At 56.0% G+C, this 23,683-nt stretch overlaps 1 protein-coding gene across 13 annotated transcripts in view; it reads left to right on the top strand.

The window, feature by feature from the left end:
- Positions 1-8,251, top strand: part of NAV2 (neuron navigator 2) — a 318,312-nt gene extending 310,061 nt beyond the window's left edge. For all 13 annotated transcript variants that reach the window (XM_072118921.1, XM_072118922.1, XM_072118923.1 and 10 more), the window contains 13 exons: positions 280-452; positions 1,475-1,628; positions 2,549-2,708; positions 2,837-2,934; positions 3,142-3,237; positions 3,609-3,777; positions 3,972-4,207; positions 4,289-4,443; positions 4,541-4,612; positions 5,253-5,449; positions 5,639-5,757; positions 5,854-6,057; positions 6,364-8,251. In XM_072118921.1, the coding sequence (XP_071975022.1) occupies positions 280-452; positions 1,475-1,628; positions 2,549-2,708; positions 2,837-2,934; positions 3,142-3,237; positions 3,609-3,777; positions 3,972-4,207; positions 4,289-4,443; positions 4,541-4,612; positions 5,253-5,449; positions 5,639-5,757; positions 5,854-6,057; positions 6,364-6,489 (1,959 nt within the window). In that variant the 3' untranslated portion in view covers positions 6,490-8,251. The remainder of the gene's footprint in view (positions 1-279; positions 453-1,474; positions 1,629-2,548; positions 2,709-2,836; positions 2,935-3,141; positions 3,238-3,608; positions 3,778-3,971; positions 4,208-4,288; positions 4,444-4,540; positions 4,613-5,252; positions 5,450-5,638; positions 5,758-5,853; positions 6,058-6,363) is intronic.
- The last annotated feature ends 15,432 nt before the right edge of the window (positions 8,252-23,683 follow it).

The following is a 23,683-nucleotide window of genomic DNA, read 5'->3' on the forward strand; positions in this document are numbered from 1 at the left end:
TTAGAATGTGCTGAAATCTCCCGCGTCTCCTCCATATTTGTCTGTATTTGGTGCATTGGGCATTTTCCTGTCTGTTTAAATTGTCTTTTTTTTGTTTTCTCCCCCCGCTCCCTTCTGCTTGTCCTGTCCCAGGTGAATGAGGTAAGGCCTGCCGCCCCTGTCACCCCTCCTCATACTTCATGTCACCATTCACCTTCTCCGTGGCTCATCCCATCCCCCTCCATGTCCCGGCCCCGGGCTCCACCGCTCCTTACAGTCTCCTTCCTTCTTTCCTTACAGCTGAGAAGTTCCTTTAAACAAGCTTTTGGCAAGAAGAAGTCGCCCAAATCCGCCTCGTCCCATTCCGACATTGAGGAGATGACGGATTCCTCGCTGCCGTCTTCCCCAAAGTTGCCGCATAATAACACCATGCTGTCCACCCCGCTCATGAGGAGCTCCCAGTCCAGCTCCATGTAAGTTCATACTGATCTTCCTGGTTCAGGGGTGAAAGAATGAAGAATATGGAATCTTGGGTGAAACCATCTGGATGTGCAGATCCAGTGTCCCTCTATTTCCTATATATTCCCTTATAGGATATATGTGTACCACTGCAGCCCCCCAATAATGGAGGGGATCAGGGGAGCGTCGGATCCCCACTATGTGATGCACTGAACCCTTTTAATGTAATCTCAGCATCCCGACTCCAGGAGTTAATGGAGCCTGCAGCACATCGTTCCCCTCTGAGCTGTGCAGCACATCGCTCCCCGCTGAGCTGTGCAGCACATCGCTCCCCGCTGAGCTGTGCAGCACATCGCTCCCCTCTGAGCTGTGCAGCACCATCGCTCCCCGCTGAGCTGTGCAGCACATCCCTCTGCGCCAGGCTCCTGCCTGTCCTGGTAATTGGTGGAGTTTACAATCCGTTAATCGCTGTAATTGCTATATAAGCCATAATTGAGCGATTACAAGTTAATTCCACAAGATCTTGTCAGGACAAGCGATGACACGGATGAGTGATCCGTACCCCTGTACAGAGCGGCACCCGGGCCTCTATCCATTGTCGTTTCTGTTCATCGTTATCATGATCTCTGCTTGCTGTCAGCGAATACATCCAGAGACCTGTCATAACTGAGGCTTTGCTACAGTTTTATCTCTGATGTTAATGTGCGTCGGTCCATTGTGATGGATCAGGACCCCCAGTGATCACCCCATCTACAGGGGACATTGGGGAGAAAGCCCCTTTTAAGCTTTAGTGTGATGATCTGGGGTCTCACTTACCTCTCTGTCTCTGGTCAGATTATTAATGATCCATCACTGATCACTCGGATCAGAGGGAATAACGTCCCCGGATCGTCTCCGTCATGGATTTTTCTATAGTAACAAACGTATATTGGATTTCCCGGTCGCACTCGCTGCCAGAACATCCGGCCTGGATTGTATCTCCCACAGGTTCCTCTAAGGACACAAACTTCATGGACATAAATTTTCTCCTTTGCAGACTCTCCGACTGCTCGGTGAACGAGGCGGACAGCGTCCTGCAGCTGCGCAACGAGCTCCGCGACAAGGAGATGAAGCTGACCGATATCCGACTGGAAGCCTTGAGCTCGGCACATCAGCTGGATACACTGCGCGAGTCTATGAACCGAATGCAGGTATGGACCAGTACCAGTGCTGACCACATGGGGGCAGAGTCACCCTCCTACCCCCCATGTAGCCCTACTATTCCCAGCATCTCCCTTAATCAGTATCACAGCTGTCACCCCAACCAATCAGCTATAAGAGACTGCAACATTCAGACAAGCACTTTGCACATTCTACAGAGCACAGCGCCATACATTGTATAGTGGTTGTGTTTGGTATTGCAGCCTTAAAGGGGGTTGTCAGGGATTTGAAAATCATGTCTGTGTGTTCCATAAACAACATCACACCTGCCCATAGTGTGTGCTGGTAGAGAAGCTGCAATACCACACAACACCTATGGTCAGGTGTGGCGCTGTTCATGGAAGTAACAAGTCATGTTGGTGTGATGCTGCGATCCCAGGCAGCTCATTAGTGGGGGGGTGTCAGACATTCAGCACCCCAACAAATTTGATGCTGATTAACCTAAGATTAAATGTGGTCACAAAATCCAGAAATTCTTGATAATTCAAAAGGGTAAAACAGAAGTTTTCCATTCCATCAGCAATTTGTTTGAGTTCATTGAATGAAAACTTTTGTACCTTTGCTCGCTGAGGGTTTGTTACAATCTGTTCTGTATAGTCAATCCTTGTAGAGCCGAACACACGAGCAGCACAAGTCTCTCAGTTTGCTACAATGTATCAGTCTGATGGAAGTTCCGCTCACAGATGACTGGATACAATTGTAGCAAATTTAGAACATTGGAATCATTCAAAATTATACTAAAACATATTTTGGTGATTAGATTGGGGCTCATCTGTCTTTCATCCATTGCTTACATGGGTGATAGGAGGCTGAGATGTTCATGAAATATCTGCTGGGAGTTGTAGTACATACAAGGAGTGGACTCCTGCCACATAATGCGACTTCTTATATTTTCTGTTCTTCTTTTTAGACGGAAATCGAGAAGCTGAAAACGGAGAACGATCGATTGAAAGCGGAAAATACTGGGAAATGCAGCAGGACGCCATCCCAGATCTCCATCACCGCTTCCCCGAGACATTCCGTAGGATTTCCCCAGCCTGGGATCACCATGACGGAGTCCTCCAGCCTGGGTAACTACATAGATGTACATATATAGGGGGCAGAGCGTGTGACCCCTGTGGTCGGCCACTATTCACACATCCAGGGGTCTGCTTGGTGATGGTAATGGCAATCTATAAGCTGCTGGTTCCTCTTACAGACATGCTGCTGGATGACACCGCTGATGGCACCATGCGCAAGGAAAGCCGCCACGTCAAGATCGTTGTCAGCTTCATGGAGGAGATGAAGTGGAGAGAGGTGTGTGATGGACATACACAAGACTAACCCCTTCTCTTCTGCACATTAGATCACATGATCAGTGTCATTATAGAATTTTGGATAATGACACCTCATAGAAGTTCCCTTTATCCTGTATTACCACAGCGCCACCTAGTGGCCACTCTAAAATTGCAGGACAATGTCATTGTCAAAAAACCTTCAACCATAACTTTCCCCTTCCTGCAGGAATGCCGCCCAAGGATCTTCCTTATCGGAATCATCGGGGTCGGAGGCAAAACAAAATGGGATGTTCTGGACGGCGTGGTCCGAAGATTATTCAAGGTAAAGGAGCTATACTATACTAAAGGATGAAGGATGGTGAACCAAGCACACTGACATACTGGTGTGCGCCCCCTCTGGCAGGATCTGATCTTTTTTTTAGCGTCTTATGCCCTTGTTTTAAGAAACAAAGGCTTTACAAATTATGCAAATGAGCCTGGGGGGCTCCAGGTTCCATTAACATCTATGGAGCCTGGAGCCCTTCAGACTCATTTTTTGTAAAAACTAGGTAAAAAGAAGCTTAAAGAAGAGAAGATCCTGACATAGGGGGCACACACCAGTATGTCTGTGTTATTGGTTTACAATCGTTCATCCTGGTGGTAGATTCCTTTAAGGATAGCAGTGACTTGTTACTGACTCTGCGTGTTTTGCAGGAATATCTTGTCCACGTGGATCCAGTAACACAACTTGGGCTGAATACAGACAGCGTCATTGGTTACAGCATCGGGGAGATTAAGCGGACGAACACAGCCGGGACCCCTGAGCTGCTCCCCTGCGGGTACCTTGTGGGGGAGAATGATACCATATCTGTTGCTTTAAAAGGTAAGTAACTTGTATACAATCTTGATACTTCTTATGAGCGTCCCTTATGTCTAGTCCTATGGAGCCAGGAGCCCCTTAGGCTCATTTGCATACAACCCTTCATCCTGGTGGTAGATGCCCTTTAAGCCTTTGGATAAGTAATCAGTACATCGCTCCTGGAACACCCCTTTAATCACTGGCGCTTTTGTCCTCAGGTCTCCCGGAGAGCAGCTTGGACAGCCTGGTGTTTGAGACCTTGATCCCTCGCCCCATACTACAGCGATACGTCTCATTATTGATGGAACATAGAAGGATTATCCTGTCCGGTCCCAGCGGGACGGGGAAGACCTACCTGGCCAATCGTCTGTCTGAGTACATGGTGCTGCTGGAGGGGCGGGAGCTCACTGACGGGATCATCGCCACCTTCAATGTGGACCACAAGTCTAGCAAGGTAAGTGCCCCTCTAGGGAGGGGTTTATAGCAGCACACGCTGTGACATGACATATGACCCCTATGGCGATGCGTCCCCCAGGAGCTGCGGCAGTATCTCTCCAACCTGGCCGACCAGTGTAACAGCGCAAGCGGCGCGGCGGACATGCCCCTGGTCATCATCCTGGACAACCTCCATCACATCAGCTCGCTGGGCGAGATCTTCAATGGCCTCCTCAACTGCAAGTACCACAAATGGTAATGGCGCCCCCCCTGCTGTGTCCAGTATGTGCCCTATATGTCCCTATGCCTGTATATATGTCATTAATATACTGGTTATTGTGTCCCCCCACAGCCCTTACATCATCGGCACCATGAACCAGGCCACGTCCTCCACCCCCAACCTTCAGCTTCACCATAACTTCCGGTACGTCATAGAAATCTGCTCATCACATTGTGGCTTTTTCTTTTGCATATTTGTTGCAATTTAATTAAAATTGGTTAAAAAAATGCAGTGAATTCTGCAGCACATTGCAATGAAAGTTTAAAGGGCTCAACACAATTTTCCAATATACTTTCAGTATAAATTCCTCATTGTTTTCTAGATCTCTGCTTGCTGTCATTCTATAGGAAGCTTCATTCTTTACTTCCTGTGGATAAACACCGGTCCCTGGTCATGTGACATCACACAGATATCACGCAGCTCTGATTACTCTTTGATATAAGGAGTTGTGCACCTGTGTGACATCACGTGACCAGTAATATATAACGAGCCGTTCACCCGTGTGACATCACATCACATAAAGTGGACAAATCCTTTGAAGAAGTTTTTCCCATCGATGACACAAGTTAGCCGATTAGTATCATCATTGACAGAGGTCTGGCTGCTAGGACCCCCAGCACTGAACATGATGGGGTTCTGTACATGCGCTGTCTGAATGGAGCCCTGGTGAGCCATGAGTATCTGGGTCCAGGAGAACCGCTTTAGCCATCGCCTAATGAAAACCATATAAAAGTCTCTAATCTCCATCATGTAACCTGCATCCTCGGCCTTGTATGTTACCCAGGTGGGTGCTATGCGCTAACCACACGGAGCCCGTCAAAGGTTTCCTTGGGCGCTATCTCCGGAGGAAGCTGATCGAAACGGAAATGAGCAACCGGACCAGGAACGTGGAGCTGGGGAAGATCATAGACTGGATCCCCAAAGTCTGGCAACACCTGAACCGCTTCCTGGAGACGCACAGCTCCTCAGATGTCACCATCGGTGAGTGACTTACCTGATCCAGAATGCAGACCTACCCCCCAGAGATGTTTTATACATTGTCATTATCTTCTATCTGGATGGTTGTAATTCTGATAAATGCCAGTAGGTGGCGCTGTTGTACATTACTGATTTAAAGGAACAGTACATATTCTATAGTTGGGATTCTAATAATCTTCCTCTCTGCTCCAGGACCGCGTCTGTTCCTGTCTTGCCCAATGGACGTGGACGGCTCGAGGGTCTGGTTTACAGACCTCTGGAACTACTCAATCATCCCCTACCTGCTGGAGGCCGTCAGAGAAGGGCTGCAGGTAAGAGGCGTCATCTTTCTGCATTATCCCATAGATCAGTAATGTAGGATACATAGGATGTCCCATAATGCACCTCTCTGTCTCCCCTCCTATTAGCTTTATGGCAGAAGAGCCCCCTGGGAAGACCCTGCCAAGTGGGTCATGGACACCTACCCGTGGACGGCGGTTCCCCTGCAGCATGAATGGCCTCCTCTTCTCCAGCTGCGGCCGGAGGATGTGGGATTTGATGGGTATTCCATGCCCAGGGAGGGGACAGCTAGCAAGCAGGCGCCATCCGGGGACGGCGAGGGAGATCCTCTGGTAAGGAGACGGCACCAGTACTATGCGGAATGACCCAAAGAGTCCTGCAACATTGTTTCATTTCTTTACCACTTTTTAAAATCTTTGCTTGCTGTCACTGAACTGAAAGCTTTACCGTGGACTTATATAACGGTGATGATCCAGTCCTGCTCAGAGTTTCTGAATTGGATTGGTCAGCAGCAAGCAGAGGTCTTGAAACTACTAAATATTCTAATATGAATATCAGAAAGGTCCTGATTGGCAATTAGACCTTGCACCCCCTTAGGTTTGGCCTCCCCCTTCACATATACTCCATTGTTCTTCCAGATGAACATGCTGATGAGGCTCCAGGAAGCCGCCAACTTCTCCAGCCCCCAAAGCTACGACAGCGACTCCAACAGCAACAGCCATCAGGACGACGTCCTGGACTCCTCCCTGGAGTCCGCACTGTGATGACAAAGACACTATAGGCCGTCAGCCAGGAGGGGGCGCTGGTCCGCTGCACCCTGGATGTGACTACATGGAGGCTGCACTACTTACACGCCCTGGGGCAGGAGCGGGGGCGCTACACTGCCTATGCTGCTCTAACCAAACACAGGGGGGGTCACGCCAGCCTCGCCCTCCGTGCAGATAGTCGCCCGCACTATGCCGCTTGCCTTGCTCTCCGGTGCTGCTGGGGCGTGGGGGCGTCTATTATACCGCTATGCAGGACGCTTTCCGCTCCCCTGAGCATTAAAGGGCTCCAGTCGCCGTAGCCGGACGTGGAATGAGACCAAACCAAAAATATGTATTGCCTAGGACAAGGCCCTCCCTCTGCGCCATTGTCCTGGGTGTCTGTTCCCTTCGCTGGCGGCAGTAGACGGGTCGGTCTTGTCCCCTGTTGTGCAAGGTCCTAACCATGTACAATGGGGGAGTCAGGAGGTGTCGGCCCGTCCCTCCTCAGGTCTGACCACTTACATGTCTCCCTCGTTTTGGTGCTATCCCTTTAATGCCTTATAATCTAGTGACGCTGGCACGGCTGCGTAATATTGTGACACCACAAGCCCACCAGGGCCTATGCTGACCCCCAAGTTACCTGCTGCGCTATGACTTTTATTTGCATTTTATTTTTTGGGGGAAATCGACCCCAGGACCCATGGCCCCCCCCCCCTCCTGTGTCGCCATCTATACATTGTCTATACGTCATAGAGGTGCTGGCTGCAGGGGCAGTTCTTCTATACCTCATGCTGGGTGTCCGACCAGAGCAAACACACGATTTCACAATGGTCGGCTGCACGGACCGGAAGGCGGAAATGCAATCGCGGGAATGGACGGCGGACAAGTCGGAGCTGAAGAAGGCGAAACGCGTCGCCGAAGACTGGCTCCCCCCCACCCCCGACACTGAAATCCACGACTGTGAATATGGCTGGATGTTTCATATCACTGACAATTTTCACAAATAAATATATATCTATATTTATAACTTTTTGGGATTCTGTATATAAGTCACAATTATTTTGGATCCCCCCCTGAAACGCGTCGGGAGGGGTGTTCCAGATGACACTGTATTGTCCTCGGTCAGGGAGCCGGTCTGCCTGGATGTATATTTAATGACAAGTTGTTTTTTTTATGTATTTGATCCTAAACCATGAAGCCTCTATGTCTCCACGTCTCCGCCGTGACGGATACAGACGCCCCGAGCGCGTCGCTGTAATACACGGACAGTCATAGGAGCCGGACGACACATAGAACCGCTCAACCTTCCAACAAACTTTTTGATACTTCCAATCGCCTTCTAGAGTCAATCACCAGATCTCCGCCGGATTCTATGCAACATTGTAATATCGGAGAGCGGAATATTATACCAGAGATTATAATCCCCCTTATTGTAAATTGAAGGGGACGGGACCTAAACGCGGCGTCGCCCATCGCATCCGTTCTCCTCCTCCAGATGTAAATGTTCACGTTGTATGAAAGTGTAAATATTTCAGGAATCTGCTGCATTTTGATGAGATTTTTTTAGTCATTTTTAAATAAATAAATAAAAATACAAAGACTCGTGGGGGGAGGGGAGTATTTTGTGTAGGGTTTTCTTTCTGCCTGGGTTTATTTTTTAATTGTGATGAATTTTTTTTCTTCGCACGGTCGCATCGGATCGTGTGTCCTGTCAATGCGAACAAAACTGATTGTACCAGTCTTAAATTATTACTGATTCAATAAATCCAATGCTTATTTATGCAGCGTCGTGTCATTGTGTCTGGGGGAGTGCAGAAGCAAACCGTGACACTTGGGGGACTGGACAGGGACACGCTGACACTTGGGGGGACAGGGCAGGGACACGCTGACACTTGGGGGGACAGGACAGGGACACGCTGACACTTGGGGGGACAGGACAGGGACACGCTGACACTTGGGGGTACAGGACAGGGACACGCTGACACTTGGGGGGACAGGACAGGGACACGCTGACACTTGGGGGGACAGGACAGGGACACGCTGACACTTGGGGGACAGGACAGGGACATGCTGACACTTGGGGGGACAGGGCAGGGACACGCTGACACTTGGGGGTACAGGACAGGGACACGCTGACACTTGGGGGGACAGGACAGGGACACGCTGACACTTGGGGGTACAGGACAGGGACACGCTGACACTTGGGGGGACAGGACAGGGACATGCTGACACTTGGGGGACAGGGACACGCTGACACTTGGGGTACAGGACAGGGACACGCTGACACTTGGGGGACTGGACAGGGACACGCTGACACTTGGGGGGACAGGACAGGGACACGCTGACACTTGGGGGGACAGGACAGGGACACGCTGACACTTGGGGGACTGGACAGGGACACGCTGACACTTGGGGGTACAGGACAGGGACACGCTGACACTTGGGGGGACAGGACAGGGACACGCTGACACTTGGGGGACTGGACACGGACACGCTGACACTTGGGGGGACAGGACAGGGACACGCTGACACTTGGGGGGACAGGACAGGGACACGCTGACACTTGGGGGGACAGGACAGGGACACGCTGACACTTGGGGGTACAGGACAGGGACACGCTGACACTTGGGGGGACAGGACAGGGACACGCTGACACTTGGGGGGACAGGACACAGACACACTGACACTTGGGGGACAGGAAGGGACACGCTGACCCTTGGGGGGACAGGACAGGGAGACGCTGACACTTGGGGGACAGGACAGGGACACGCTAACATTTGGGGGACAGGACAGGGACACGCTGACACTTGGGGGACAGGACAGGGACACGCTGACACTTGGGGGACAGGACAGAGACACGCTGACACTTGGGACAGGACAGGGACACGCAGACACTTGGGGGACAGGACAGGGACACGCTGACACTTGGGGGACAGGACGGGGACACGCTGACACTTGGGGGACAGGACAGGGACACGCTGACACTTGGGGGGACAGGGACACGCTGACACTTGGGGGACAGGGGACAGGGACACGCTGACACTTGGGGGGACAGGGACACGCTGACACTTGGGGGACAGGACAGGGACACGCTGACACTTGGGGGACAGGACAGGGACACGCTGACACTTGGGGGACAGGACAGGGACACGCTGACATTTGGGGGGACAGGACAGGGACACGCTGACCCTTGGGGGGACAGGACAGGGACACGCTGACACTTCGGGGACTGGACAGGGACACGCTGACACTTGGGGGTACAGGACAGGGACACGCTAACACTTGGGGGGACAGGACAGGGACACGCTGACACTTGGGGGGACAGGACACAGACACACTGACACTTGGGGGACAGGAAGGGACACGCTGACCCTTGGGGGGACAGGACAGGGAGACGCTGACACTTGGGGGACAGGACAGGGACACGCTGACACTTGGGGGACAGGACAGGGACACGCTAACATTTGGGGGACAGGACAGGGACACGCTGACACTTGGGGGACAGGACAGGGACACGCTGACACTTGGGGGACAGGACAGAGACACGCTGACACTTGGGGGACAGGACAGGGACACGCTGACACTTGGGGGGACAGGACAGGGACACGCTGACACTTGGGGGACAGGGGACAGGGACACGCTGACACTTGGGGGACAGGACAGGGACACGCTGACACTTGGGGGACAGGACAGGGACACGCTGACATTTGGGGGGACAGGACAGGGACACGCTGACATTTGGGGGGACAGGACAGGGACACGCTGACACTTGGGGGACAGGACAGGGACACACTAACATTTGGGGGACAGGACAGGGACACGCTGACACTTGGGGGGACAGGACAGGGACACGCTGACACTTGGGGGACTGGACAGGGACACGCTGACACTTGGGGGGACAGGACAGGGACACGCTGACACTTGGGGGACAGGACAGAGACACGCTGACACTTGGGGTACAAGGCAGGGACACGCTGACACTTGGGGTACAAGGCAGGGACACGCTGACACTTGGGGGACAGGACAGGGACACGCTGACACTTGGGGGACAGGGACACGCTGACACTTAGGGGACAGGACAGGGACACGCTGACACTTAGGGGGACAGGACAGGGACACGCTGACACTTGGGGGACAGGACAGGGACACGCTGACACTTGGGGGGACAGGACAGGGACACGCTGACACTTGGGGGACTGGACAGGGACACGCTGACACTTGGGGGACAGGACAGGGACACGCTGACACTTGGGGGGACAGGACTGGGACACGCTGACACTTGGGGGACAGGACAGGGACACGCTGACACTTGGGGGGACAGGACAGAGACACGCTGACACTTGGGGGACTGGACAGGGACACGCTGACACTTGGGGGACAGGGACACGCTGACACTTGGGGGACAGGACAGGGACACGCTGACACTTAGGGGGACAGGACAGGGACACGCTGACACTTGGGGGACAGGACAGGGACACGCTGACACTTGGGGGGACAGGACTGGGACACGCTGACACTTGTGGGTACAGGACAGGGACACGCTGACACTTGGGGTACAGGACAGGGACACGCTGACACTGGGGGGACAGGACAGGGACACACTGACACTTGGGGGAACAGGACAGGGACACGCTGACACTTGGGGGTACAGGACAGGGACACGCTGACACTTGGGGGGACAGGACAGGGACACGCTGACACTTGGGGGACTGGATAGGGACACGCTGACACTTGGGGGGACAGGACACAGACACACTGACACTTGGGGGACAGGAAGGGACACGCTGACCCTTGGGGGGACAGGACAGGGAGACGCTGACACTTGGGGGACAGGACAGGGACACGCTGACACTTGGGGGACAGGACAGGGACACGCTAACATTTGGGGGACAGGACAGGGACACGCTGACACTTGGGGGACAGGACAGGGACACGCTGACACTTGGGGGACAGGACAGAGACACGCTGACACTTGGGGGACAGGACAGGGACACGCTGACACTTGGGGGGACAGGACAGGGACACGCTGACACTTGGGGGACAGGGGACAGGGACACGCTGACACTTGGGGGACAGGACAGGGACACGCTGACACTTGGGGGACAGGACAGGGACACGCTGACATTTGGGGGGACAGGACAGGGACACGCTGACATTTGGGGGGACAGGACAGGGACACGCTGACACTTGGGGGACAGGACAGGGACACGCTAACATTTGGGGGACAGGACAGGGACACGCTGACACTTGGGGGACAGGACAGGGACACGCTGACACTTGGGGGACAGGACAGAGACACGCTGACACTTGGGACAGGACAGGGACACGCAGACACTTGGGGGACAGGACAGGGACACGCTGACACTTGGGGGACAGGACGGGGACACGCTGACACTTGGGGGACAGGACAGGGACACGCTGACACTTGGGGGGACAGGGACACGCTGACACTTGGGGGACAGGGGACAGGGACACGCTGACACTTGGGGGACAGGACAGGGACACGCTGACACTTGGGGGACAGGACAGGGACACGCTGACACTTGGGGGACAGGACAGGGACACGCTGACATTTGGGGGGACAGGACAGGGACACGCTGACCCTTGGGGGGACAGGACAGGGACACGCTGACACTTGGGGGACTGGACAGGGACACGCTGACACTTGGGGGTACAGGACAGGGACACGCTGACACTTGGGGGGACAGGACAGGGACACGCTGACACTTGGGGGGACAGGACACAGACACGCTGACACTTGGGGGACAGGAAGGGACACGCTGACCCTTGGGGGGACAGGACAGGGAGACGCTGACACTTGGGGGACAGGACAGGGACACGCTGACACTTGGGGGACAGGACAGGGACACGCTAACATTTGGGGGACAGGACAGGGACACGCTGACACTTGGGGGACAGGACAGGGACACGCTGACACTTGGGGGACAGGACAGGGACACGCTGACACTTGGGGGACAGGACAGGGACACGCTGACACTTGGGGGGACAGGACAGGGACACGCTGACACTTGGGGGACAGGGGACAGGGACACGCTGACACTTGGGGGACAGGACAGGGACACGCTGACACTTGGGGGACAGGACAGGGACACGCTGACACTTGGGGGACAGGACAGGGACACGCTGACACTTGGGGGACAGGACAGGGACACGCTGACATTTGGGGGGACAGGACAGGGACACGCTAACATTTGGGGGACAGGACAGGGACACGCTGACACTTGGGGGGACAGGACAGGGACACGCTGACACTTGGGGGACTGGACAGGGACACGCTGACACTTGGGGGGACAGGACAGGGACACGCTGACACTTGGGGGACAGGACAGAGACACGCTGACACTTGGGGTACAAGGCAGGGACACGCTGACACTTGGGGGACAGGACAGGGACACGCTGACACTTGGGGGACAGGGACACGCTGACACTTGGGGGACAGGACAGGGACACGCTGACACTTAGGGGGACAGGACAGGGACACGCTGACACTTGGGGGACAGGACAGGGACACGCTGACACTTGGGGGGACAGGACAGGGACACGCTGACACTTGGGGGACTGGACAGGGACACGCTGACACTTGGGGGACAGGACAGGGACACGCTGACACTTGGGGGGACAGGACTGGGACACACTGACACTTGGGGGACAGGACAGGGACACGCTGACACTTGGGGGGACAGGACAGAGACACGCTGACACTTGGGGGACTGGACAGGGACACGCTGACACTTGGGGGACAGGGACACGCTGACACTTGGGGGACAGGACAGGGACACGCTGACACTTAGGGGGACAGGACAGGGACACGCTGACACTTGGGGGACAGGACAGGGACACGCTGACACTTGGGGGGACAGGACTGGGACACGCTGACACTTGTGGGTACAGGACAGGGACACGCTGACACTTGGGGTACAGGACAGGGACACGCTGACACTGGGGGGACAGGACAGGGACACGCTGACACTTGGGGGAACAGGACAGGGACACGCTGACACTTGGGGGACTGGACAGGGACACGCTGACACTTGGGGGTACAGGACAGGGACACGCTGACACTTGGGGGGACAGGACAGGGACACGCTGACACTTGGGGGACTGGACAGGGACACGCTGACACTTGGGGGGACAGGACACAGACACACTGACACTTGGGGGACAGGAAGGGACACGCTGACCCTTGGGGGGACAGGACAGGGAGACGCTGACACTTGGGGGACAGGACAGGGACACGCTGACACTTGGGGGACAGGACAGGGACACGCTAACATTTGGGGGACAGGACAGGGACACGCTGACACTTGGGGGACAGGACAGGGACACGCTGACACTTGGGGGACAGGACAGAGACACGCTGACACTTGGGGGACAGGACAGGGACACGCTGACACTTGGGGGGACAGGACAGGGACACGCTGACACTTGGGGGACAGGGGACAGAGACACGCTGACACTTGGGGGACAGGACAGGGACACGCTGACACTTGGGGGACAGGACAGGGACACGCTGACACTTGGGGGACAGGACAGGGACACGCTGACACTTGGGGGACAGGACAGGGACACGCTGACATTTGGGGGGACAGGACAGGGACACGCTGACATTTGGGGGGACAGGACAGGGACACGCTGACACTTGGGGGACAGGACAGGGACACGCTAACATTTGGGGGACAGGACAGGGACACGCTGACACTTGGGGGACAGGACAGGGACACGCTGACACTTGGGGGACAGGACAGAGACACGCTGACACTTGGGGGACAGGACAGGGACACGCTGACACTTGGGGGACAGGACAGAGACACGCTGACACTTGGGGGACAGGACAGGGACACGCTAACACTTGGGGGGACAGGGACACGCTGACACTTGGGGGACAGGGGACAGGGACACGCTGACACTTGGGGGGACAGGGACACGCTGACACTTGGGGGACAGGACAGGGACACGCTGACACTTGGGGGACAGGACAGGGACACGCTGACACTTGGGGGACAGGACAGGGACACGCTGACATTTGGGGGGACAGGACAGGGACACGCTGACATTTGGGGGGACAGGACAGGGACACGCTGACACTTGGGGGACAGGACAGGGACACGCTGACACTTGGGGGACAGGACAGGGACACGCTGACACTTTGGGGACAGGACAGGGACACGCTGACACTTGGGGGGACAGGACAGGGACACGCTGACACTTGAGGTGCAGGACAGGGACACGCTGACACTTGGGGGACAGGACAGGGACACGCTGACACTTGGGGGGACAGGACAGGGACATGCTGACACTTGGGGGGACAGGACAGGGACACGCTGACACTTGGGGGACTGGACAGGGACACGCTGACACTTGGGGGGACAGGACAGGGACACGCTGACACTTGGGGGACAGGACAGAGACACGCTGACACTTGGGGTACAAGGCAGGGACACGCTGACACTTGGGGGACAGGACAGGGACACGCTGACACTTGGGGGACAGGGACACGCTGACACTTGGGGGACAGGACAGGGACACGCTGACACTTAGGGGGACAGGACAGGGACACGCTGACACTTGGGGGACAGGACAGGGACACGCTGACACTTGGGGGACAGGACAGGGACACGCTGACACTTGGGGGACTGGACAGGGACACGCTGACACTTGGGGGGACAGGACAGGGACACGCTGACACTTGGGGGACAGGACAGGGACACGCTGACACTTGGGGGGACAGGACAGGGACACGCTGACACTTGGGGGACAGGGGACAGAGACACGCTGACACTTGGGGGACAGGACAGGGACACGCTGACACTTGGGGGACAGGACAGGGACACGCTGACACTTGGGGGACAGGACAGGGACACGCTGACACTTGGGGGACAGGACAGGGACACGCTGACATTTGGGGGGACAGGACAGGGACACGCTGACATTTGGGGGGACAGGACAGGGACACGCTGACACTTGGGGGACAGGACAGGGACACGCTAACATTTGGGGGACAGGACAGGGACACGCTGACACTTGGGGGACAGGACAGGGACACGCTGACACTTGGGGGACAGGACAGAGACACGCTGACACTTGGGGGACAGGACAGGGACACGCTGACACTTGGGGGACAGGACAGAGACACGCTGACACTTGGGGGACAGGACAGGGACACGCTAACACTTGGGGGGACAGGGACACGCTGACACTTGGGGGACAGGGGACAGGGACACGCTGACACTTGGGGGGACAGGGACACGCTGACACTTGGGGGACAGGACAGGGACACGCTGACACTTGGGGGACAGGACAGGGACACGCTGACACTTGGGGGACAGGACAGGGACACGCTGACATTTGGGGGGACAGGACAGGGACACGCTGACATTTGGGGGGACAGGACAGGGACACGCTGACACTTGGGGGACAGGACAGGGACACGCTGACACTTGGGGGACAGGACAGGGACACGCTGACACTTTGGGGACAGGACAGGGACACGCTGACACTTGGGGGGACAGGACAGGGACACGCTGACACTTGAGGTGCAGGACAGGGACACGCTGACACTTGGGGGACAGGACAGGGACACGCTGACACTTGGGGGGACAGGACAGGGACACGCTGACACTTGGGGGGACAGGACAGGGACACGCTGACACTTGGGGGACTGGACAGGGACACGCTGACACTTGGGGGGACAGGACAGGGACACGCTGACACTTGGGGGACAGGACAGAGACACGCTGACACTTGGGGTACAAGGCAGGGACACGCTGACACTTGGGGGACAGGACAGGGACACGCTGACACTTGGGGGACAGGGACACGCTGACACTTGGGGGACAGGACAGGGACACGCTGACACTTAGGGGGACAGGACAGGGACACGCTGACACTTGGGGGACAGGACAGGGACACGCTGACACTTGGGGGGACAGGACAGGGACACGCTGACACTTGGGGGACTGGACAGGGACACGCTGACACTTGGGGGGACAGGACAGGGACACGCTGACACTTGGGGGGACAGGACTGGGACACGCTGACACTTGGGGGTACAGGACAGAGACACGCTGACACTTGGGGGACAGGACAGGGACACGCTGACACTTGGGGGGACAGGACTGGGACACGCTGACACTTGGGGGACAGGACAGGGACACGCTGACACTTGGGGGGACAGGACAGGGACACGCTGACACTTGGGGGGACAGGACAGGGACACGCTGACACTTGGGGGACTGGACAGGGACACGCTGACACTTGGGGGACAGGGACACGCTGACACTTGGGGGACAGGACAGGGACACGCTGACACTTAGGGGGACAGGACAGGGACACGCTGACACTTGGGGGACAGGACAGGGACACGCTGACACTTGGGGGGACAGGACTGGGACACGCTGACACTTGTGGGTACAGGACAGGGACACGCTGACACTTGGGGGACAGGACAGAGACACGCTGACACTTGGGGGAGAGGACAGGGACACGCTGACACTTGGGGGGACAGGACAGGGACACGCTGACACTTGGGGGGACAGGACAGGGACACGCTGACACTTGGGGGAACAGGACAGGGACACGCTGACACTTGGGGGGACAGGACAGGGACACACTGACACTTGGGGTACAGGACAGGGACACGCTGACACTGGGGGGACAGGACAGGGAGACGCTGACACTTGGGGGACAGGACAGGGACATGCTGACACTTGGGGGACAGGACAGGGACACGCTAACATTTGGGGGACAGGACAGGGACACACTGACACTTGGGGGACAGGACAGGGAGGCGTTGACATTTGGGGGGACAGGACAGGGACACGCTGACACTTGGGGGGGACAGGACAGGGACACGCTGACACTTGGGGTACAGGACAGGGACACGCTGACACTGGGGGGACAGGACAGGGACACGCTGACACTTGGGGGGACAGGACAGGGACACGCTGACACTTGGGGGACAGGGACACGCTGACACTTGGGGGACAGGACAGGGACACGCTGACACTTAGGGGGACAGGACAGGGACACGCTGACACTTGGGGGACAGGACAGGGACACGCTGACACTTGGGGGGACAGGACAGGGACACGCTGACACTTGGGGGACTGGACAGGGACACGCTGACACTTGGGGGACAGGACAGGGACACGCTGACACTTGGGGGGACAGGACTGGGACACGCTGACACTTGGGGGACAGGACAGGGACACGCTGACACTTGGGGGGACAGGACAGGGACACGCTGACACTTGGGGGGACAGGACAGGGACACGCTGACACTTGGGGGACTGGACAGGGACACGCTGACACTTGGGGGACAGGGACACGCTGACACTTGGGGGACAGGACAGGGACACGCTGACACTTAGGGGGACAGGACAGGGACACGCTGACACTTGGGGGACAGGACAGGGACACGCTGACACTTGGGGGGACAGGACTGGGACACGCTGACACTTGTGGGTACAGGACAGGGACACGCTGACACTTGGGGGACAGGACAGAGACACGCTGACACTTGGGGGACAGGACAGGGACACGCTGACACTTGGGGGGACAGGACAGGGACACGCTGACACTTGGGGGAACAGGACAGGGACACGCTGACACTTGGGGGGACAGGACAGGGACACACTGACACTTGGGGTACAGGACAGGGACACGCTGACACTTGGGGGGACAGGACAGGGACACGCTGACACTTGGGGGGACAGGACAGGGAGACGCTGACACTTGGGGGACAGGACAGGGACATGCTGACACTTGGGGGACAGGACAGGGACACGCTAACATTTGGGGGACAGGACAGGGACACACTGACACTTGGGGGACAGGACAGGGAGGCGTTGACATTTGGGGGGACAGGACAGGGACACGCTGACACTTGGGGGGGACAGGACAGGGACACGCTGAGACTTCACTTGTCACTTGCTCCTCCAGCCTCCTCCTGTGGCCCCCTGTCCTCCAGCCTCCTCCTCCTGTGGCCCCCTGTCCTCCAGCCTCCTCCTCCTGTGGCCCCCTGTACTCCAGCCTCCTCCTCCTGTGGCCCCCTGTCCTCCAACCTTTTTTTGTAGCCCCATGTCCTCTAGCCTTCTCCTGTGTCCCTCTGTCCTCCAGCCTCCTCTTGTAGCCCCATGTCCTCCAGCCTTCTCCTGTGTCCCTCCAGCCTCCTCCTCCTGTGGCCCTCTGTCCTCCAGCCTCCTCCTGTGGCCCCCTGTCCTCCAGCCTCCTCCTCCTGTATCCTCCGGCCTCCTCCTCCTGTGGCCCCCTGTCCTCCAGCCTCCTCCTCCTGTGGCCCCCTGTCCTCCAGCCTCCTCCTCCTGTGGCCCCATGTCCTCCAGCCTCCTCCTCCGGCCCCCTGTCCTCCAGCCTCCTCCTCCTGTGACCCCCTGTCCTCCACCCTTCTCCTCTTGTGGCCCCCTGTCCTCCAGCCTTCTCCTTCTGTGGCCCTCTGTCCTCCAGCCTTCTCCTGTGGCCCTCTGTCCTCCAGCCTTCTCCTGTGGCCCTCTGTCCTCCAGCCTCCCCCTGTCCTCCAGCATCCTGTATTTGTAGCCTCCTGTCTTCCAGCCTCCTCCTGTGGCCTCCTGTCCTCCACTCTCCTCTTACTGTGGCCCCCTGTCCTCCAGCCTCCTCCTCTGGTCCCGTCCTCCATCCTCCTCCTGTAGCCTCCTGTCCTCCATCCTCCTCCTGTCCTCCATCCTCCTCCTGTGGCCCCCTGTCCTCTAGCTTCCTTCTGTCCTGTCTTCCACTCTCCTCTTACTGTGACCACCTGTCCTCCAGCCTCCATCCTGTGGCCTTCGGTCCTCCAGCCTTCTCCTGTGGCCCTCTGTGCTCCAGCCTCCTCCTGTCCTCCAGCCTCCTCCTGTGGCCCCCTGTCCTCCAGCCTCCTCCTCCTGTAGCCTCGTGTCCTCCAGTCTCCTCCTGTGACCCCCTGTCCTTCAGCCTCCTCCTGCGGCCCTGTCCTCCAGCCTCCTCCTCCTGTAGCCTCCTGTCCTCCAGCCTCCTCCTCCTGTAGCCCCCTGTCCTCCAGCCTCCTCCTCCTGTAGCCTCCTGTCCTCCAGCCTCCTCCTGTAGTCTCCTGTCCTCCAGCCTCCTCCTGTAGCCCCCTGTCCTCCAGCCTCCTCCTCCTGTAGCCTCCTGTCCTCCAGCCTCCTCCTGTAGCCTCCTGTCCTCCAGCCTCCTCCTGTAGCCTCCTGTCCTCCAGCCTCCTCCTGTGGCCTCCTGTCCTCCAGTCTCCTCCTGTAGCCTCCTGTCCTCCAGCCTCCTCCTGTGCTCCACTCTCCTCTTACTGTGACCTCCTGTCCTCCAGCCTCCTCCTGTATCCTCCTGTCCTCCAGCCTCCTCCTCCTGTAGCCCCCTGTCCTCCAGCCTCCTCCTCCTGTAGCCTCCTGTCCTCCAGCCTCCTCCTGTAGCCTCCTGTCCTCCAGCCTCCTCCTGTAGCCTCCTGTCCTCCAGCCTCCTCCTGTAGCCTCCTGTCCTCCAGCCTCCTCCTGCGGCCTCCTGTCCTCCAGCCTCCTCCTGTGCTCCACTCTCCTCTTACTGTGACCTCCTGTCCTCCAGCCTCCTCCTGTGGCCTCCTGTCCTCCAGCCTCCTCCTGTAGCCTCCTGTCCTCCAGCCTCTTCCTGTGACCCGCTGTCCTCCAACCTCCACCTGTAGCCTCCTGTCCTCCATCCTCCTCCTGTAGTCTCCTGTCCTCCGTCCTCCTCCTGTAGTCTCCTGTCCTCCAGCCTCCTCCTGTAGCCTCCTGTCCTCCAGCCTCCTCCTGTAGCCTCCTGTCCTCCGTCCTCCTCCTGTAGCCTCCTGTCCTCCAGCCTCCTCCTGTAGCCTCCTGTCCTCCTCCTGTAGCCTCCTGTCCTCTGTCCTCCGTCCTCCTCCTGTAGCCTCCTGTCCTCCAGCCTCCTCCTGTAGCCTCCTGTCCTCCGTCCTCCTCCTGTAGTCTCCTGTCCTCCAGCCTCCTCCTGTAGTCTCCTGTCCTCCAGCCTCCTCCTGTAGCCTCCTGTCCTCCGTCCTCCTCCTGTAGCCTCCGTCCTCCTCCTGTAGCCTCCTGTCCTCCGTCCTCCTCCTGTCCTCCGTCCTCCTCCTGTCCTTCGTCCTCCTCCTGTAGCCTCCTGTCCTCCAGCCTCCTCCTGTAGCCTCCTGTCCTCCAGCCTCCTCCTGTAGCCTCCTGTCCTCCAGCCTCCTCCTGTAGCCTCCTGTCCTCCGTCCTCCTCCTGTAGCCTCCGTCCTCCTCCTGTAGCCTCCTGTCCTCCAGCCTCCTCCTGTAGCCTCCTGTCCTCCAGCCTCCTCCTGCGGCCTCCTGTCCTCCAGCCTCCTCCTGTGCTCCACTCTCCTCTTACTGTGACCTCCTGTCCTCCAGCCTCCTCCTGTGGCCTCCTGTCCTCCAGCCTCCTCCTGTAGCCTCCTGTCCTCCAGCCTCTTCCTGTGACCCGCTGTCCTCCAACCTCCACCTGTAGCCTCCTGTCCTCCATCCTCCTCCTGTAGTCTCCTGTCCTCCGTCCTCCTCCTGTAGTCTCCTGTCCTCCAGCCTCCTCCTGTAGCCTCCTGTCCTCCAGCCTCCTCCTGTAGCCTCCTGTCCTCCGTCCTCCTCCTGTAGCCTCCTGTCCTCCAGCCTCCTCCTGTAGCCTCCTGTCCTCCTCCTGTAGCCTCCTGTCCTCTGTCCTCCGTCCTCCTCCTGTAGCCTCCTGTCCTCCAGCCTCCTCCTGTAGCCTCCTGTCCTCCGTCCTCCTCCTGTAGTCTCCTGTCCTCCAGCCTCCTCCTGTAGTCTCCTGTCCTCCAGCCTCCTCCTGTAGCCTCCTGTCCTCCGTCCTCCTCCTGTAGCCTCCGTCCTCCTCCTGTAGCCTCCTGTCCTCCGTCCTCCTCCTGTCCTCCGTCCTCCTCCTGTCCTCCGTCCTCCTCCTGTCCTTCGTCCTCCTCCTGTAGCCTCCTGTCCTCCAGCCTCCTCCTGTAGCCTCCTGTCCTCCAGCCTCCTCCTGTAGCCTCCTGTCCTCCAGCCTCCTCCTGTAGCCTCCTGTCCTCCGTCCTCCTCCTGTAGCCTCCGTCCTCCTCCTGTAGCCTCCTGTCCTCCAGCCTCCTCCTGTAGCCTCCTGTCCTCCAGCCTCCTCCTGTAGCCTCCTGTCCTCCAGCCTCCTCCTGTAGCCTCCTGTCCTCCAGCCTCCTCCTGGGGTCCCCTGTCCTCCACACACAAATACACACACACTCAGCTTTATATATTAGATAAATGTCTGATTATATATTAGTAAAAATAAATAAACATTTTAAATCTAAATATTCCAATCCCTTCCCTTTTCCCTTTCTTGGCAGTCCCACAAGTAATGACGCCTCACGCTGTAGTTTTAAAAAAGTTTTGATGTCAAAATAAGGCAAGATAAAGAAAAACATTTCTGTACAAAAGGTTTACTTTTTTTAAAAAAAATCTATGAAAACATAATAGAACCGATATATATAAACGTCGCTGCTTATGTACTTTAATGTACTCTAACATGGAATAAAGAACACCACTTTTTCACTGAATACCTTGGAGTGCTGCCTATTTTCAATTACCTACCTCTGGAGGACCTAAAGCAGTGATGGCGAACCTATGGCACGGGTGCCAGAGGCGGCACTCAGAGCCCTTTCTGTGGGCACCCGGGCCATCGCCCCAGCACACCAGACAGGACTCAAAGAATCTTCCTGCAGTTCCAAGCAACTTAAAAGATGCTGCTTTCAGTCATATTTTGATACTTCACTACTTGGGACTGTAGGAAGAGGGAGAATGAATAGACGGGGCCGAATTATTTTTGGAGCACCTCCTGCTGGCCCCATGATTCTCTGTGTACAGAGGGACACTGGAAAGAAGAGATGTAAATTTTCCATCTTTCTACGGTGTTGCTGTCCTCAGGAGGCCAGTATGATTGAAAGTTGTTGAATAGGGAGCAATAAGTTACTGTTTTAATTTTTAGTTGGCACCTCGCGATAAATAAGGGGGGTTTTGGGTTCAGTTTGGGCACTCGGCCGTTAAAAGGTTCGCCATCACTGATCTAAAGCCTGGTTCTGAGTACCTGCACCCACCACCGCTGTTTCTTTGATGTGCTGTTTCGGACTTTCCCTACATATATATATATATATATATATATATATATATATATATATATATATATATACTCAGTATCCCCCCCCCCCACCATAGAACCAAACCAAGTAATAACTCAGAGCAACAGTGAAAACCGTAACAACCGTGTCCACAAGAAAATGGCACAAATGAGTTTTTCCCTATAATTTTCATTGCATTTGGATTTTTTTTTCCAGCTTCCCAGTAACTGTCGTGGAAGATGAAATGCTGTCACTTGGATGTGCAACAGAAATAAGCGACAAATCTGTACACGGAAAAATAAAAAAAAGTTTGGGGTTTTTAAAGACTGGGAGCGAAAAATGGAAAGGTTAAACACTGTAATTCCCAGTTGTGACCACTGGGTGGCAGCGCCCTCCTGGGATATAATCAGGTGACTTGTGCAATAGATTCGGCTGCTTCTATCACTGCAATAAGGGATTTTTTTGTTATACAAAGATTTATCAGAGCAGAACTATTCTAGTTTCTTATGACAACCAATCAGAGCTCAGCTTTCATTTTCCCACAGCTGTTTATAAAATTTATAAAATTACAGCTGAGCTCTGATTGGTCTCCATGGGCAACTAGAACAGTTTTATCTTATTACAATCTGGGACATTCCATGTCTGTGGGATGATAGTGATATTGTAGCTGCTGGGCCTAATGCAGATGTTATACCAGATTTCTATAGCAATAACAATCATATGGAACAATAGGAGTGCGTGTAATATATATGTTATAGCTATAATACAAAAAACAGCAGTGTCAACAGACAGCCTTGGTTTTTGCAGAACGAGTTGTATTTTTCATTGGCATTTTTGTGGAGAACTTAGTAACGTTTTACATATTGCATTTGATCATTTTACAAAAATAAGTTCCAAAAAACTATACATTTGTATTTTAAAAAATATATATACATTTATACTAAACCTATTTTTAACATTTGATGATTGGAACATTTTTTAGTTATGCCCAATTTGGGACCTGAACACCAGGGGGCTCCACCACGAGGTATAGACTAGAACACTTTGCACTTGTCATAATGCCTCCAGTCTGCTACACGGGAATATCTGTATCACTTCTAGGTATAATGTTAGAGTTAGCAC

Source organism: Engystomops pustulosus, chromosome 7 (genome assembly GCF_040894005.1).
Source record: "Engystomops pustulosus chromosome 7, aEngPut4.maternal, whole genome shotgun sequence".
NCBI lineage: Eukaryota > Metazoa > Chordata > Amphibia > Anura > Leptodactylidae > Engystomops > Engystomops pustulosus.